Consider the following 18,144-nt stretch of genomic DNA (forward strand, 5'->3'; position numbering starts at 1 on the left):
AGGCCCGCGCACCGCGATGAAGAGTGGCCCCCGCTCGCCACAACTGGAGAAAGCCCTCGCACAGAAACAAGGACCCAACGCAGCCAAAAATAAATAAATTAATAAAATATATATATATATATTTTTTAAAAAAGCAATCATTATACTGCTTGTTTCTTTATAAAACAAACGGAGACAGAAATAATCCTGAAATCATCAGAAAAGAAAACAAAATTTGGGAGGGAGAGAAACCAATTATAGCAATAGAAATGTGAAAACTATAAAAACAGCTTTCAAGACATGAATTCATCTTGACTACCATTTTAAAAAATTAAATATACATTTTCATAATTATTTTCAAAATGTTATTCCAGGATACTAGAATGAGTATTATAAGAAGTCAAAACAAATTGGTCTTTCGCCTTAGTTGATAGCTATGTCCATGTTGCAAAGATTTTTTTCTTAATATTTAATCAGTAATTTGGAAATGGAAAAATTGGGTACTATGAAAAAATGTTAGCATGATTAAAAAGGAAATATGGATGGAGAAAATTCATAGTGAACATATTTTTACAACACAGTTTGGAATAAAGAAAAGGGAAAGCAAACTTAGAGCTTGGGTCTGCATTTCAGCTTGTGAGGGAAAGTGGAGCTGACAGAAAAGCTGATCAAACAAATTCATTTGCTCTCTGGCATAGAGTTACCATGGACAGATTATTTAGAGCCACCTAACCCTGCACATCAGTGTGGGGTCAGAAAAACACCTGTCGGGGGTATAGAGGTGCTTTCAGTCATGCCAGGTGAGACAGGTGGGTGAAAGCTCCCCAAACTATTTTTTTTCCTCTAAAGCATTCATATGACTGAAGATGTGGGCTATAAGTAGTTTGAGTTAACAGGAGTCTGAAATCCTAGATATGCTATCAAAAATTAGCAGAATGTCCAAAGAACTCTGACCAATAATTAGGATTAGTGACTATACACTGAAGGCCTGTCCTGCCTGACATCCATAACCTCTAGCCCTCAGTCCTCCCCACCTGGACATGTAGGGCACCTTGAGAATCACACATCATTATTCTTTTCTGCCAGCATCACACCAGTTTGACCTGGCTGCAGAGTTTTCTAAACTAAAAGCACCACTTGAAGATGAACCTGAAATTCCCTGTAGTCTCAAGTCCATAGCCAAAATGTTGTTTTCTAATCTCAGGCAATAACAACAACAAACTTTACCAAATACAAAACACTCAGCTAAAAGCCTTATAGGCATGTCCTCATTCTATCTCCACAAAAGCCCTTTGAAATAGGCAATATTATTACCCCCATATTAGAGGTGAGGAACCTTCGGGTTGGTAAAGCCAAGATTCGAACCCAGGTCTCTGTGATACTGAAGTTTGTGCTTTAAACACAATTCTCCACTGGTAAGGTGGGATGGGGTGCTGGACTGGGGGGAGGTAGAGAATGACACTGGAGCTGAGTTTACCCCTGCCACCTCAAGCCTTGACTTATTTGTCTTTAGAGATCTTTGAATAACAGGTTAAGGAACATATACTTCATTTTTCCAAACTAGGTGGTACGCTTGACATAATTTATGAGGCCCCAACTGGGGATATGAGCTTAGATAAGATCTGTTTTATACAATCCCTGTGTTCTCCTTGGAGCCTAGCCTGACTCATGCTTCCTTACTATGTTGATATATGAAGAAACAGATAATCACCTTTTTAAATGCACATATTTGGGGGAAGTTTTTGATTTTACTAATGTTTTGTAATTGGATGTCATAATAGATATATTATAACTATAATGGTCAAAATCACACTATAAATAGTATTGATATAATGGAATTAATTGAAGACTCTGATAAGAAATGTGATGTTTTAGTATTACTGTTGCCCCATAAAGTTTTACATGTAATTCTCAACACAAATAGAAGAAATACACTAGACTCATTAATTCAACTGTGATAGATGAACAGGTGTTGCTGTTTTAATTAACATAGAAGTAGTATTAACATTAACCTCTTCAATTATAGTCACTGCATAAGCTTCAGTTTTCTTATCTTTAAAATGAGGATAATCCTCACAAAATATTTATCACAATACTGGCTTTCAATCGGTGTTATTAATTTCTAAAAATAGAAGTACAGAGTTCTGAAGTATTTTCTAACTCAAAGAGACAAATAGTCTCCTTTCCATATTAATGTACTCAATATAGATGGAGAGCCTAAATTCTGTTTTATTATCACGCATTCAGAATTAAGGAATCTGCCCATGTTTATTCACTTTGTTATGTAAAATAAAGCAATCTCACACAAACATTACATATGACTCTATATCCATTTGGTCGGTTCTGTATGTATTTTTTTAAAAACATTTTTACAGTATTTTGGCCCATCAAATGCAATGTGTACCTAAGCATTCCAAACTTCTTTCTTTCCATCATATTCCTAAAGAAGAAAACACAATTGCCCTATAACACTTTAAATGTCAGAAAACATTAACATGCCAAAAACATTCTCCCCCGAATGGCATGAAGATTAATTAAAAGCAGCTCCTTTTTTAAACCACCTGCTATTAGTTGTATTCAAGGCAGTGTATATTGAGGTGCTTGCGGTCGGGCTTGAAGAAACATAGTTTATTCTTTCTTACCACTCTGCTGGTAGTAAGGGTTTCTCTCATTTTTGTCATTTTCAGCCTTAATCTATCCAATTCTTCCTTCTTTTTGTAAGTCTCCTTTCTCTTAAGTTCACAGAGCTTTTTATATTCATCAATCTGTAGTGACAAACATAATAAACAAATCAAAAAGCTTAAGAGGGCAACACAGTTTAGGAAATCTTTTTTTTTAATTTTGTCAACCTAATTCATATTTAAGTATACCATATTCAATCTAAGTATATTATCAAATTAAAAAAAAACAGGTTTGCTTAGTTTGAAGCATCAGAGGAAAAATAATAAATCACAAGGACCAAACTGTAATTATAAAATGCTGAACTAGTAAATTTAGAGGAACAATGAAACAATGATCATTAACAGCAAATTATAAAAGCAACTGCCATTGTAAAATTTACTAGTAAAACATCATAGCAATTGTTACCAGATTTACTGTGCTCTAAGCACATCAGGAGAGTCAAAGGAAGGAATTAAGAATTGTTTGGAAATCTAAATTCACATTATTTCATGAGAAGTAAAACAGACCAAAAACAAAATCACTGAAGATAGGGCAGCTCACAATCCTAAACAACTTACCATTTTGCCACCCATACCAGCCCCTGAGAGCTAAAGGATCCTTACCTCCATTTACCTGTGCTTGTTTAAAAAACGCCCAGTATTTGGTAGAAATGTTTTGCAGCTGTGTCTTAAGAGATATTCAGTGGTCAAATGCCCTGAACTGACTGTGACTTGACCACAGGAGTGCTCTGCCTGCGCAGATGAGGCCTAGAGGTGTCAGAAAGTTACCTTTGCTTCATTCATGTTAAGATCTCTGCCCAAAGGGGGCATTTGTACTCTGCTAGGCACAATTCATGCCCTGTGCAAGGAAGCATGGAAGACTGTGCATGCCCTAGCTGTTCTGGCTGCCTCTGTAAATCTCTGCCCCTTTCCTAGAGCTCTGATGACCACCGCCTCCTAATCCTTAAAATTCCCTTATTCCCCTCCCTTCAGGGAGATGGTGCTTTTAGAGCACAAGCTCTCCCTTCTCCACTCCTTCATCAATGACTCGAGTTTCTGATCTCGAACCCGGTTTTGTTTGATTGGCATTTGCAACACTGGGCAAAGGACCCATTGAGGGGGTCACTGACCTGATGGGGATTGATAAAAGAAATTTTCACATATTGAGATATAAGGAAGTCATTCTGGCTTATACAGGAGTTAACTTGAATTTTATGCTAACTAAAATAGCCTGTTTGTGGCCTATCATGCATACATTGTACATTGGCTTTAATTATTTAAGAAAAGGGCACATTAACCAGAAGTAAAGAATGTCCATGTTAAAAATAAAGATTAAATGTCCCTCTTCCTGGGACGCTAATGCTGGTACTACTTTGATGATAAGACTCCCTTCCCAGGTGCCATACTGACTCACTGTGTACGTGCTGGTCTGTTCTTTTTTTTCGAAACATTGAAGAAATGTAACCCTGGCTTGTTTAGTGTTCTTTGTTCTGACGAGATATAAAACTATACTGAAAACCATGCTTCTCTGGAGCAGCTTCTCAGAGTAATCTGGGAAGATGGCTTCTGAACTAGTCCCTAGTTTGGCTCAAATAAAAAACTCTTTTCTATTCTTATTACAGATTGTTTATTGATTATTTTCACTAACAGGATAAATAACAGCTTTCCTAAGATTAAACATATTGTGATTACCTGTCAGATCCTATTGAAATGAGTCAACTTCTTATCAAAATCAGACACATCATGGATTTGTCTGGCAAAATGAATTCTCAAGAAAAAGGTAACTGAATAGTAAGGCCCGAGAAAGTATATTTAACTCTGTATTAAAGAGTTATGAAAACATATATTTGTGTGGCTTTCCATCAAAGTCACCAGCTAACTCACCCAAAGTGGTTACTCTGAATGAATGTGATCATTATCAGTTATCTCTGCACTAGGGCACAGGTGCATTAAAATGAAACTTGGTGATAATAAATTTTGTTGAAAATTGAAATTCTGTGCTCATACTTTGGCCTAAGCCAAAATATTGCAATAGAATATTCCTCCCACTTGTTATCATATAAAATTACGCAGCCCGTAAAAACTAATCACCCGCACACCCTGAGGCCACTCTCGCTTTCTGAGACAGGTCGGCATTCTGCCTAAGGAATGTGTATCTCGCTAAATAAACTTGCTTTCCCTTTACTTTGTCTCACTCTTGAATTCTTTTCTTTGTGAAGCCAAGCACCCTCACTTGGCAGTCTGTCCCAGGGGATTGCACTTCCCAGGAAGTGATATTTCTCTCTCTTGAATCAAAATATTGATCATTGCCAGATTGTATTCTACTAAATTTTAATTAAGACTCAAGAAGTGCAATTTAATAAATGTTCTCTTCTTTCTTTCTTTCTACATATATATATCTTTATGCATATTTAATATAGCAGGGTTGCAAGCCCAGATCCAATTTCCTGCATTATAGTTATGCCAGTTCCCATGATGCAGAGGGCAGCACCAGGAGCTCAACAGCAATTTCCGTCCTGGGCTAGGCCCTCACTGCATGGAGGAAAAGAAGGCTGCTGCTAGGAGCACCTAGCACGGAGATAGCCCTGCTTCCCCTGGGGCAACCGGAAGCAGAACAAAGAGGAATCAATCAGAAGCCATTCTGAGGGTGAATTATTTAGAATTCAGGATGCAGTAGCTATCTCCACTGACGCTCACAAAATTTCTGGTCTCAAAATACCCTTCTCTGTTGGGGCTGTGGACAAAAAAATGTGGCCTGCAATTTCAGTAAACAACGAATGTTGCTCACCATCAAGCCATCAGCCACTGTGCAGCCTCAGCCTGATGGTGTGCCCTGAGGGGCTTCAGGATGGAGAAAAACAGGATACTGACCCTAGGTAGTTAAGATACGTATCAAAGGAATGATTTCAATGAGCCCAGACTCTTGCATCTTCCCATACATAGAAAAGCACTAAAATCATTACCTTGAGATGCCTGTCTTTTTGTGATTAGCAATAATCTGTTGATGTTGGACTATCTGGTTTTTCCCGGCAAAACCGTCTATATATCCTGGCTCCTCCATTACCTCTTTGGAACACTTCCTCAGAACTGGGAGGCTGCTTTCCCAGGCTACAGTCCTCAGTAAGGTCCTCAAATACAACATAATTCACAACTTCTAGGTTGCGCTTTTTTTTTTTTTTTTCCAGTCGACAGGGCCCTTGGCTCTGCCTAGACCCTCTGCAGGCCTCTCCTCTTGGATTCATTCAGTAAGAGGCACAAGTTCTGAAACCAAGCAATACACTCTGGGGCTCCTGGGCACAAAAGTCTTTCTCTGTCCCCTGTTTCTTGTTTGTAGGAAATACGCTTTAGTCAGCCTCCATGACCTTCCCTGCGTTCCAAAGAGCAGGTTTAAACAGTTGCTAATCAGGGAGGGGAGGGGATCCAGAGACAAGGGAGGGGCAGTGAGGAAACAATAGTGCAGCCTTGGGGCAGGTCCTGGTTCCTCCTCAAGGGACACACATAACAATATCTCTGAGCTCTTCTATAGCACTAAAACCCAGCACCTAATGGAAGATGCTAACTACCTGTTGAAGCACTCTTCATTCCAGAGAGAAGGTCACAGTTTGATAACCTTGAGAACCGCAGAAGCCATCACTAGACCACCAGACTCCAGATGATCTCTGGGTTGAAGGGATGCAGGCCCCACACGCACCCTGATCCTTATCAGCAACTCTTCCCCTCACAACCCACCCACCCAGGCTGGGGACACACAGTTTTGAGGGCATTAACCCGCTGTGGCCCCCCTTTCTCGGCAAAGCAATAAAGCTATTCTTTTCTACTTCACCCAAAACACTGTCTCCAACTCAATGTGGTGACAGCGCACAGAGTTCGGGTTTCGACATCAGTTCCGGCAGAGCTGAACTCGCTGATCCTGTCTGCAGAGACAACCAAGTGACACAGAAGTGAATTCCTAGTCCCTACAGTGCTGCATGTAAGCAAGGGGCCACCCCAGTGTCACCACTCCTATCATTCATATTCTTTCCCATGAACTCAGATGCCGCTACACAATCAAACATCTTCCCCACGGGCTCCAGTGTCCTTGAGCCTCTGCTCTATTCCTGCAGAAGATACCACGGGAATGCTTGCTAGCTTCAAGGACAAATAAGTTATTTCTCATTTCCTGCCCTCAATTCTGTACAATCCTGTATTTTTTTTAAAAAAAATCAAGCCACTTACTTCTTGGCTCAATTTTTGTTTTTTTTCCAAATATTCTGCTTTTTCTCTTTCCATTTGCTCCTCTACTTCTTGAATATATCTTTTTTGCAATTCTAGTTCTTTCTTCTCTGAGTTAATTTTGGTATAAGTCTCATTGATGTAAACAGTGGTAGAGGCTTTTTCTTTCATCGCATGGTTGAGTGACAGGACAACAGTTTCATAATGCCTCGTTAGTTCCTCTTGCTGTTCACTAGGAGAAAAAGAATCGCTCTTGGCATGAAAAGGATGGCTTTCCAGGAAGAAATTTAAAGTCTGCTTGATGAGATGAACCACCATAAAGAGGGAAATTTAACGAATACTTATTCTAGAGTTGAATTTGTGATTGTCTAAAGTTGGTTGTGATGAAGGAGAGAAGGAAACACAAGTATCAACCTTGCAACTCTTTATTACTGCAAAAGTGTCTTGGGGTCCTGCCTCACCCCACCCATTCTCACACACCAGGTAGTAACTATGGGATATTTTGGTTTAAAACATACAATGATTCAAAAACAGTTTTGAACAGGTGAATGGAATCTGGCCAGACAAATGGCTTGATATGTAGCATTGCCATAGCTACCTTATCATCCTGAGATATGTAGTTTAAGCCAAGGAAAGATAAACATCCCACCACTCTTCCAGCCACCTTCTGATGCCATTGCCCTGCAGAGAAGGCCCAGGAGAAGAAAGCTAATCCTCCTCTGATGGAAAGGAGTTGGGGAGGAGGGATCTGAGTCTGTCTTCAATGCTCAGAGGGTGCTTGAAATCTAATTTGAATCCACTTATCTTCTCACAGCTGTAGCCAAATCTGAGTTCAAGAGGAGACATTAACCTCACATATCCATTGCTGGCCACACCCACCTTAAGATTGTGAGAAACATCTACCCCAGGGCTAACAATAAAAGATTTGGAGGAAGGACAATTGGTGACATTTCTCTATTTTCCTTTTTTCAAAGCTCCTGCAATGTAATGACTTTTTTCTTTTTCTAATCTCCAAGGCTAAACACTCTAGTTCAGGCGGATTGTGTGAAAGGCTCAGGAAAATGGAAACAGGTTGTTGGTAAGTTTGTTTTCCAGAAGTCAACTCTACCACAGAAAGGCAATTAAGAGAAGCTCAGGCTAGATGGGGCCAGATAATGGGTGCTTTGTAGGTTTAGTAGAGGAAGCCTTCTAAGAATGAAGCAAACTAAGGATTGAGTAACCTTAAGGAAGGCTACTCAAGTCAAACAAGTCAAATCAAACAAGTCAAAATCAATACAAATCAATCAAACAAGTCAAATCAATACACCTGACTAGGTGTATTGTGCTGGGTTGGGAAAGCTCTCAGAAACGGAATGTAGGACCCAAGGAAATCCCCCTCCCCAGTTTCTGAGGACTGTGTCCAGTTTTTGAGGAGTGTCCAGGAGAGGATCACTTGTCAGAGAGTGTGGACACCTTGATATACATCTTTATTTGAAAAATTGATACAATAAGTGATTGTAGCTTGATGATGCTAGCTCATCAGGCAACCCACATTATGTTCATTTGTAATTTGACTTTCCATAAAGATTTCTCTAGAGCAATGATTCTCAAAGTGTGGTCAGGACCAGCAGCATCAGCAGCATCTAGGAACTTGTTAGAAATTCAAATTCTTACCCCCATTCCCCAGACCTACTAAATCAGAAATCTGGGGTGGAGGTCCCAGTAATTTAACAAGCATTCCAGGTGATTCTGATGTACACTCAAGTTTAAGAATCACTGGTCTATAGGGGTGTGATGGTGCTGGTCAGTTGATATGAGTATTCCAGCCTGGATATTATCTTCCTTGTTATTAGTGTAGAAATTGATAGTCTAGTTTTGATAGTGGTCTCTGGTGATTATGGCTAGCATGCACCATGCACAAATCTGCACTGTGAATCCCTAAGAGGAGTTAGAATATGCAGTCTTTCTCAAACTTACGTGATCATGAACTTTCTCTTTCATGGAGCATCTCCCAGAATAGGTGTTCTGAGGGCCTACTTTGGGAACCTGTCCCTGGGCCTTGAGGTCCCCACCTAATTCCTGATGCTTTGATATCTTGTGCACCAAGCAACCTTCTGATTCTTTTAGCTTCCCAAGAAGATTTTTTCATTATAATGAGGGCTCTTTGAGTATTTCTTACTCCAACAAACTGAAAGTCTGACATTTATACATTACTTTTGAGAATTTACTTGTAGTACTGAGTTATTCTTCGGGGTTTTATTGTTTTTTTCTTTCAGAATATCTCTTCTTCTGTGGGCTGGGTAAGTCAAGATTTGTAATCTCCATTTTATAGATGGAGAAAACGAGGCCCACAGAGGGGGAAGTGCTAACAACACAGCTGAGGAATAAAGAAAAGAAACTAACAGGTGTCAGCTCTCATTTAATTGAAGATAAAATCTAGAACCAATCCCATTTTCAACCCTCCAGTAGACTATAACTGAATGTCTTTAAGGAACTAAGCTAGCTACAATATATCTGGTTTGATACTATATTTGCAATACAATACCCAGAAAAATTTCTTGCTTTGGTGGTTGAGGTTTGTAAACTTAATTTTACTAAAAATGAAATGAAAACCACTGTGTGTTTCTACCTTTGGAGGTGGGGTGCGAGGCACTGTGTTACTGACACGCAGTAGTTGCTGCTGGGAAGCTGAATTCCCTCTGAAATTTTACAGGTCTCCTGGCTGCGGTGGTAGAAGAGTTTCTGCTCTCTTCCCAGCTCTCTGCAGCCATCACACACCCCTCATCAGCCCAGTCATCTTCTATAAGTGATCTCCACCTCTTAACTTGCCCTGCACCAGTTCGGACCAGAGGACAATCCCTTAGGAAAGATTTCCCACTTTAGCCCCAGCCCCTGACTCCCTCAAATACTTAAAAAAAAAAAAAAAAAAAAAAAAAAAACCCGAAAAAACCTACCCCAGAGCTTTATTAATTTTTTTCAGATCAAGTATTTTCTTCTTCAGAAACTCTTTTTCATCATTTGTTCTCGTAATTTTCATGTGTAATTGATTTATCTCAACAAGATTTAATCTTCGGGCATCACTGACACATTCTTAAAAGTAAGTGGAAGAAATGTTATTCAGTTATTTGAGAAACTACACAATTGTAGATACTGACTTTTCAAATAATAAACAAATTATGTCTTTCTTTGAAATATTCTTCTAATTATGTTCCTGGATCAGACACCTCTTAATCACCCCTTTGGAACCTCTCAATTTTACCTATCAATTATTTCCCTTATTTCAGCTGCTGCTATGGTCGGTGACCAGCTTTCTATGAGCTCTGCACAATTTCAGGCTGGTGCAGTCTGATAGCACCTGATTCCTGCCTGTCCTATCCACTTCTCACCTGTCTAGGACTTCCTTGTCACCTCTACCATGGGACTTCTTTAGACACTCACACCCCCCATGCATGTGTAATTGAAAGTTTGGGAGGTGTGGCAAGCATTGGACCAATGGTAGACAGGAGCCACTGCTTAGGTGTTCCTGAGAAGAGGTAACACTGTGTCTCGAGGGTGTATTCTCATACTCAACTAGCTGCCGTCAGCAGCAGTCAACATCATATTGCACGCCATATTAGCTCTCCATTCTCCCTGCTTTGGTTCCTCATCCCACCCTCCTCCTCTTTGGATTGTATGTCCTAATAAAATAATAGTGCAAAAGCCATTGCTTCTGGCTTTGCTTTCAAGGGAACCCAGTGTGTTAAAGAACTAACTACTCATTAATAAATAACAAATCAGTGTAATCACATAAGACTTCAAAGGATTACCTCAGTGCTTGATAGATACATGGTTAAAATGAATGAATTTTTGAACACTGCTGTTTAGAAATGGATACTGGGCCGTCCATTTCTATGCAACAAATTCCCTAGAAACTGGCTGGTAGCTCCCCTGAGAGAGTTAGATTATTTTTTTGCAGGCTACATGTTAAATTGCTCATTGTAGCAGGGCTTTTCAAACTTTATGTCTTGAATATGCATATGTATCACCTGGGGATATTGTTGAAATACAGATTTTGACGTAGTAGGTCAGAGGTGGACTTAGAGATTCTGCATTTTGTAACAAGCTCCCAGGTGATGCTGATGCTACTGACCCAAGGACAAGCTGAAAAGCTTTAAAACACAAGGCCAATTAAATTTACTTGGCTAAGTATTCAGTGTGTATCAAGGACCTTACAAGCTAGCATGGTATTTCTTTTTCCTTCTAAAATATTTTTCCTGCTTATAAAAGTAACCCAATCTAGACAGTAAAAAAAAAAAAAAAAAAAGGCAACCAAAGAAAATAAAACAAAAACATTCTTAATTTTGCCTTGAGCACAGATTGTCTTATTTTTTACCTGCATGTAGGAGTTTGTTGTATTTTCCTTGCCAAACTAGACTAACACTGTGCAAATTCTTTTATAACTAACTATGTCACTCAGGGTCTAATCGAGAGATAGAAATCTTATATTGAATAGGGAAATTTTAATATAAAGATTTATTAACTGTAGCAGAGAATTAGAGTAATGAGGGAATGAATACTAAGAAAGTAAAGAGAACTCTAAAGACTTTAGGAATACTAGGCACACAGAGCAGCCCTACAGGGGCTGTAGGAAGCAACACCTCCAGACCCGAGATCTAGACCTCATTGAAGAGGTCTGTGATTCATTGGATGGCAAAGAAGTTCGTGAAATGTTCCGCTGGCAGAACTTACTAGAAATATGGCTTCTGGGGGCCCTGGGGGGGACTGGTCCACAGGGAATTGCTGTACTTCAGAACTCACTGCAAAACCACCTAAATGATGCCAGGGTACCTGTTCACAGGGAGGTGCCTCACTGGTAGCAATCTACCATGAAGCCACTCAGGGGATACTGGAGGGAGCTTCTGGGCACCAAGGACTGTTGCACGCCGCTGGCAGAAGCTACCTGCACTGCAAGAGTCAGCCAAGCTGAGCACACTGGAACAGGAAGACAACTCCTTTTTCCTCCAGTAACCCTTCAGTGCTCTGTACTGACAAAGCTTAACATTACGCCAGCTGGCAAAAGGGGAAATTTACAGCGCCCCAGCTCCCTTATGACAGAGCAATGAACGTAGACTTGGAGCTGCAAGGGAACATCTACTTTAAAAATCTTTTTTTTTTTTTTTAATTTAGACAACTGTTTTAGGTTGGGCTCCCTGGGAAACAAATCTTAAAATTTGTGTGTAAAGCTCTGAGGAACATCTCCTCTGAGGACATAAGGGTTGGTCAAGGGTGGAGCGTTTAAACGATGATGAGCTTTGGAGTTGTGATGACACTTCAGAATTATTCCACATGGAGCGAGGGAGGCAGACCTTTGTACTCTCCTGGTGACCAATCACTGAATGTGGGCAGCACTTGGGGAGGGAGTCTAACCTGAAGTGAAGCTTTTCTCTTTTGCCTAAGGCAATTCCTGTAGAGGAACTGAGCTGTGAGCCTCAGCCAACACTCCTGGCAGCTGGAAAAATAAAGTTGGAGCCTGACCTTACACCAAATACAAAATTTAACTCAAAATGGATCAAAAACCTAAATGTCAGAGCTAAAACTATATAACTCTTAGAAGAAAACATAGGGGAAATCTTCATAATGTTGGATTTAGCCATGATTTCTTGGATATGACGCAAAAAGCACAGACAACAAATGAAAATACAGATAAACTGGACTATGTCAAAAGTCATTATTAACAAGAGTGATAAGGTAACCCATGGAATGGGAAAAACTACTTGCAAATCATATATCTGATAAGGGGTTAACATCCAGAATATATAAAGAATTCCCACAATGAAACAAACAACCTGATTAAAAGATGGGCAAAAGGTCTGAACAGACATTCCTCTAAAGAAGATATACCAATGGCCAATAAGCACATGAAAAATGCTCAACATCACTAATTATTAGGGAAGTGCAAACCACAATGAGATACCAATTCTTATCCATTAGGATGGCTGTTATTTAAAACAAAACAAAAACAGAAAAAAGCAAGTGCTGGCAAGAATGTAGAGAAATTGGAATGCTTGTGCATTGTGCAAGGGACGGTAAAATGGTGCAGCCACTGTGGAAAACAGTATGGGAGCTTCTCAAAAAATTAAATGTAAAATTACTATATTACCATACAATCCAGCAATTCCCTTCTGCATTTATACCCAAAAGAACTGGAAGCAGAGCCTTGAATAGATATTTCTACACCCATGTTTGTAATAGCATTATTATTTATTGTTTCATTGTTATTATAATTATTTTGTAACAGAAATATTTACAACAGCCAAAAGGTGGAAACAATGCAAGGGTCCATTGATGGATGAGTGGATAAACAAAACATGGTATGTACATACAATGGAATATTGTTCAGCCTTAAAAGGAAAGGAAATTCTGGCACATGCTACAACCTGGATTAACCCCAAAGACATGCCAGGTGAAATAAACCAGTCACAAAAGGACAAATATTGTCTTTAGTCTATTTATAATAATTATATAAATTCAAGTCATATATATTATTTCCACTTAAAAAGTAAGGGAAACTTATTATGGATCTCACTATATTTGTGTTGTATATTCTTTCTGGCTATTTTTGATATGAAATAACTATTAGACTCATCTTGTTACAAGTACTAGGCTCTATTTTCTTATAAGATAAACTAAATTTCTACAGTTGATAACCTCACAGTACCTTCCAATTCTCTGCTAACACTAGTGGGAAGAGTTTCCAGTAGAAAATATAGTCTGCTGAGTTCCATGCTTTCAATTTCCAGAAGATCAATTGTGGATTTTCTCATTTCTTCCTGAAAATGTAAATTACATAGTTAAAAAGATAAGACATTAAAATAATAAGATTGATTTCCTAAACAAGGCCCTGTAAATGTTTTCAGAGATCAAAATTTGCTTTTCAGTAAGTACCTTTTGCCATTATTTTTATTTGGAATAGCAAGTGGGAAAAATAACTGTTCTTCAATGAGTTTTTAATGTGTCATTGTTAATTTATCTTTTAATTTCTGGTGATTTTCTTCTACTCAGAAATTATCTTTTGCTATGTGTGTGTGTCCCTTGTATGCAGTTTCAATAAATATAAAAGGAAAGACTGCAACAAAAGGGTGACATTGAGAAAGGAAGCTTCTTGGGACTTCCCTAGTGATCCAGTGGTTAAGATACTGTGCTTCCACTGCAGGGGGTGTGGGTTTGATCCCTGGTCAGGGAACTAAGATCCCACATGCCAAGAGGCCAAAAAAAAAAAAAAAAAAAAAAAAGAGAGAGAGAAGAAAAAGAAGCTACTTAATTAAAAAATGGAAAATGCCTATAAAAGTATGCTTAGGTATAAAAAGAACAGTGGTTTTCTTATACCTACCTAAAAATATCTCCCCGCCTATTTGTTTGGAGATATATATATATATATATATATATATATATATATATATATATGTACGTGGGGCTAGTTTCAAAAAGGAAAAAACATTAAAAAGTCTGCTAGTGGAAAGAACAGATAAATCACCTCTTAACTAAATGGTCATAATGGCTATAGTTACTTTATGACCTGAGAAATTGCCATTATATTTTATGAATAATAAAAAAGCAGGTTGCATAATTGTATATTTAGTAAGACCACTTTTTTGTAAAAAATAAAATTCAATACAAGAATCATCTATATCCTGAAAGTAGTCAAGACATTCAACAAAGAGTCAACCGTGATTGTTTTAGGGTGGGATCATGTTGGTTTTTACATTCTTCGTTTTGCTTGTCTATTTTTTTTCTAAATTTTCCAGAATATAACTGCAATGCTTCTATAATAGTGAAAATGTGTTACTTTAAAAAATGGGAGGGGGCTTCCCTGGTGGCGCAGTGGTTGAGAGTCCGCCTGCCGATGCAGGGGACACGAGTTCGTGCCCTGGTCTGGGAAGATCCCACATGCCGCGGAGCGGCTGGGCCCGTAAGCCATGGCCGCTGAGCCTGCGCGTCCGGAGCCTGTGCTCCGCAACGGGAGAGGCCACAACAGTGAGAGGCCCGCGTACCACAAAAAAAAAAAAAAAAAAGGGAGGATTTATCACTATTTAAGAGATTTCACAGCTCAGATATTAAATGGAGACATACTAGATACTTTAATAAGCCACAATAATTATTTTGAACACTTCAAATCCTGGAGAAAGACATAACTAAAAGAACGAAACAGAGGAAAGGGTTTCCACAGGACCACAGTGCAGTACAACACACACAAACTCTCAGTGTTTACATATATGTACTTAACTGGGATTATAAACTATAATTCTGTAGTATACCTACGGAACTATATATAATTACATAAAAATATAATTACAAAGTAATAAGATTAACTTTTCTCAGCAGTCTGTAGACTCAAGCTCATTAACTTTATAGCCATATTTCTACATTTTTAGATATTTGATAGGTAGTAGATTCTTATTCAATATTTTTAAAACAAATGAGGAGACACTGCCATTCTGAAACATCACTCAGGACCAGGGCCAAACAGAGACACGTTTGTGACACTTCAAAAGGAAATTCTTTAAATATTTCTTTGATGGAGCCAAGTTAGTATAACTGAAAGAGAACCTGTTTCTTTTCACTGAAAAGCACTGTCTGTGTCAGTGGAGTAGGTGCCAAATAATCTTTCACCAGTTTTGTGAGGAATTGCTTATAGAGACCTGAGAAAATTGGCATTTTGCATGCAGTTTATCCCAGAGGTTGTTTGCTGGTTTTAAGCAATGCTCACATATTGATGTCACAAGCATTTGCCCATGTGGCCCACTCCTTAACTGAGCTCTATTATCAGCAGGGTCTCTTCTCTTGAGCTGTCTTGCCCTCATCCATAGCACAGGTCCTTAATTCAGTGCTCTGCATGGGAAATTGGGCAGCAATCCACTACTGATCCATACTGGTGCAAATGCTTAGGAAACTGAGAGAAATTTTCATTCAGGGCAAATATTTTCCCTATTAATCTACTGAAGTATGTTGAACAGAGCTGGTGCTAAATTAAAGTTTGATGAAGAAGTAAGTGAAAGATTGAAAAAGTAGCTCTTGTAGATAATACAATACCAATTTCTTAACAGCGATAGCAACGTCCTTAAGAAAGGTCTTAGCTTCTTCATTGCATTTAAAGTAGTCACTTTGCAGTGATTGTTCTAAAAAAAAATTAGAAAATTAAGATCTCTTATTTATCTATCCAAATTCTGTTTAACCCTTTAAAATCCAACTCAAATGCTTACTCAGCTGAAAATTACATCTTCTATCTTTGAATTTCTATAGTACATCATATGAATCTCTTTTGTACTTGTTATTTCTTATTTTACAGTGTACTAATTTAGGTATATACTTTATGTTTCTTGAGGACAGACTCCTCTTAAGATTCTATTTTTGTATCACTCATGGTAGAAAGAAGGAATCTGTATAGGGTAAGACAAAAAAATTCCATATATAATTATAAAAGGGATAAATATAACACGCCCATAGTGTAGGTTTAAGAATGTCTTCATATATATATAAATTTGTATTCGTATATCCTAAACATAATATTTTACAAAACAACATTTATTTAATTCTTTAAAAATCCATTATGTCATTTTCACTTCCATGCCAATATTTTAATCATGGGATGAGAGTAAATATTTGTAAAACTGGTAGGTGTGAGGTAAATAGAGTTTTTAACCCTTTCGTTCATTGACATATGAAAGATAGCGCCTTTTCTCTCACACACTGTAAGTTGAAATCACATGGGAAAAGTGGCTTGGAAAATGTTGGCAAAGGAAGACAAGATACATGCAGAATGGGAAGAAGGAAGGAAAAAGAAAATATAAAAGGAAGAGGAGAGAGAACAGAGGAAGCTCTACTCACCTTGGCTCTGTCACCATTCCATTATACAGATTCTGTCTAAATGGATTCCAGGCCTGTATCCACATGTGTGGGATGAGTTTGATTCCAGGTCTGTATCCACATGTGTGGGATGAGTTTGATGTGTTTAATGTTTCACATGTATGTATAATATAAGTTGATTCTTATAACTTCATGATGATTCCCATCTCAGAGGTGAGAAATCTAAGACTTTTGAGGTCATGTCATGTGTGCAAGGTCACAGAGCCCATCACTTATAGAGTCTGGATTCAGACACAAGTGGTGTGACTCCAGAGTCCATGCCCTGAGTGGCCATCCTCAACTCTCAAAAGAGTAAACAGCAATTTCTGCCCTCAGTTCCTGAAAACTTGGATTCTCTTAATGAACTAAGCTCTCAAACCAAGTGAAAAATCAGTTACTGAGTTTCCAAGCAAGTGTGTGTTAGGGAGGGACAGGTATTGCCTGCTGTCCCTTTTCCTTTTTTCTATGGAATGAATAAGCACAAGTGTACTCCCACTTGCAAATGGGCTGGAGAGCTACATACTTTATAACTCACACTCAGGGCAAGAAAGCATAATTAATTTTTTTCCTATGACAAACTTTCTGAGCATCAAGAAATTATTAGCAGAAAAAGTATTTGTGCCTAATGCACAATTCCTTGCCTGATGCAACAGGAGTTTCTTCCTTTCTTATTTACCTGTTAAATCCTCCAGTTTGCCATGCCAAAGTGTTGGAGGAAATTAACTTGCAAAGAAAAGGCAAGAAGGGACAAGTTGAAAATTAAATACATAATCTAAATGCAGGTGGGCACTCCAATCACAGGCAAATAGCAGTGGCCTGGGAGTCCAGGGATTTGTCCGCAATTTGTCACCAGCTACTAGTGTGAGTTGGGCCAAGTCACAGAGCTGAGCCCTGGGTCCCACTCCTTCGCCCCCCTCTCCCCCAAGGAGCTGGAGAAGGTTCTGCCCCACCAGGGATGCCCTGAGTTCTGGGAGGAGGGTCCCCACGAAGGTTCCCGCTTAATGCCGCCTAGGCGCCACCTCCGAGATGACGTCCCTCCGGGAGCCCACGGGCCTCTCACCGACAACAAAGAGCTGCTCCAGGGCGGCAGCCGCGACCGAGGAGCCCAGGGTGGAGGGGAAGGTGCATAATTCCAGGGAGGGGCCAGTGGAGACAACGGCCGCCTGCAGCGCCTTCTCTCTGCCGAACCCCAGCTCTGGGGACCAGGAGCTCACAGCCATCTTGCTGCCCCTGCGCAGCGCCTACCAGGGCAGAGGTATGGAATGCCGGTTGCCACGAGCAACGCGGACGCCGAGGCAGAGCGCCAGCGCGCCACCTGGGGTGGGTGCCTCGCCAGTTTCTCTAACTTTATACACAATATTTAAGCGATCCTTTAAGGATGAGTCCCTCTTTAGCCGTCCTTTCCTCCTTCCATTTCCATTTCTTTAGTTCA

At 39.3% G+C, this 18,144-nt stretch overlaps 1 protein-coding gene across 1 annotated transcript in view; it reads right to left on the reverse strand.

Moving 5' to 3' along the window:
* Positions 1–17,932, reverse strand: part of CCDC175 (coiled-coil domain containing 175) — a gene marked incomplete at its 5' end in the record, with an annotated part of 73,903 nt that extends 55,971 nt beyond the window's left edge. Inside the window, 6 exons of the mRNA XM_079699744.1 lie at positions 2,622–2,744; positions 6,855–7,083; positions 9,785–9,920; positions 13,528–13,639; positions 15,900–15,985; positions 17,773–17,932. Coding sequence (XP_079555870.1) covers positions 2,622–2,744; positions 6,855–7,083; positions 9,785–9,920; positions 13,528–13,639; positions 15,900–15,985; positions 17,773–17,932 — 846 coding nt within the window. The remainder of the gene's footprint in view (positions 1–2,621; positions 2,745–6,854; positions 7,084–9,784; positions 9,921–13,527; positions 13,640–15,899; positions 15,986–17,772) is intronic.
* Between the last annotated feature and the right edge of the window lie 212 nt (positions 17,933–18,144).

The sequence above is a fragment of the Hyperoodon ampullatus genome (assembly GCF_949752795.1).
Source record: "Hyperoodon ampullatus genome assembly, chromosome: 3".
NCBI lineage: Eukaryota > Metazoa > Chordata > Mammalia > Artiodactyla > Ziphiidae > Hyperoodon > Hyperoodon ampullatus.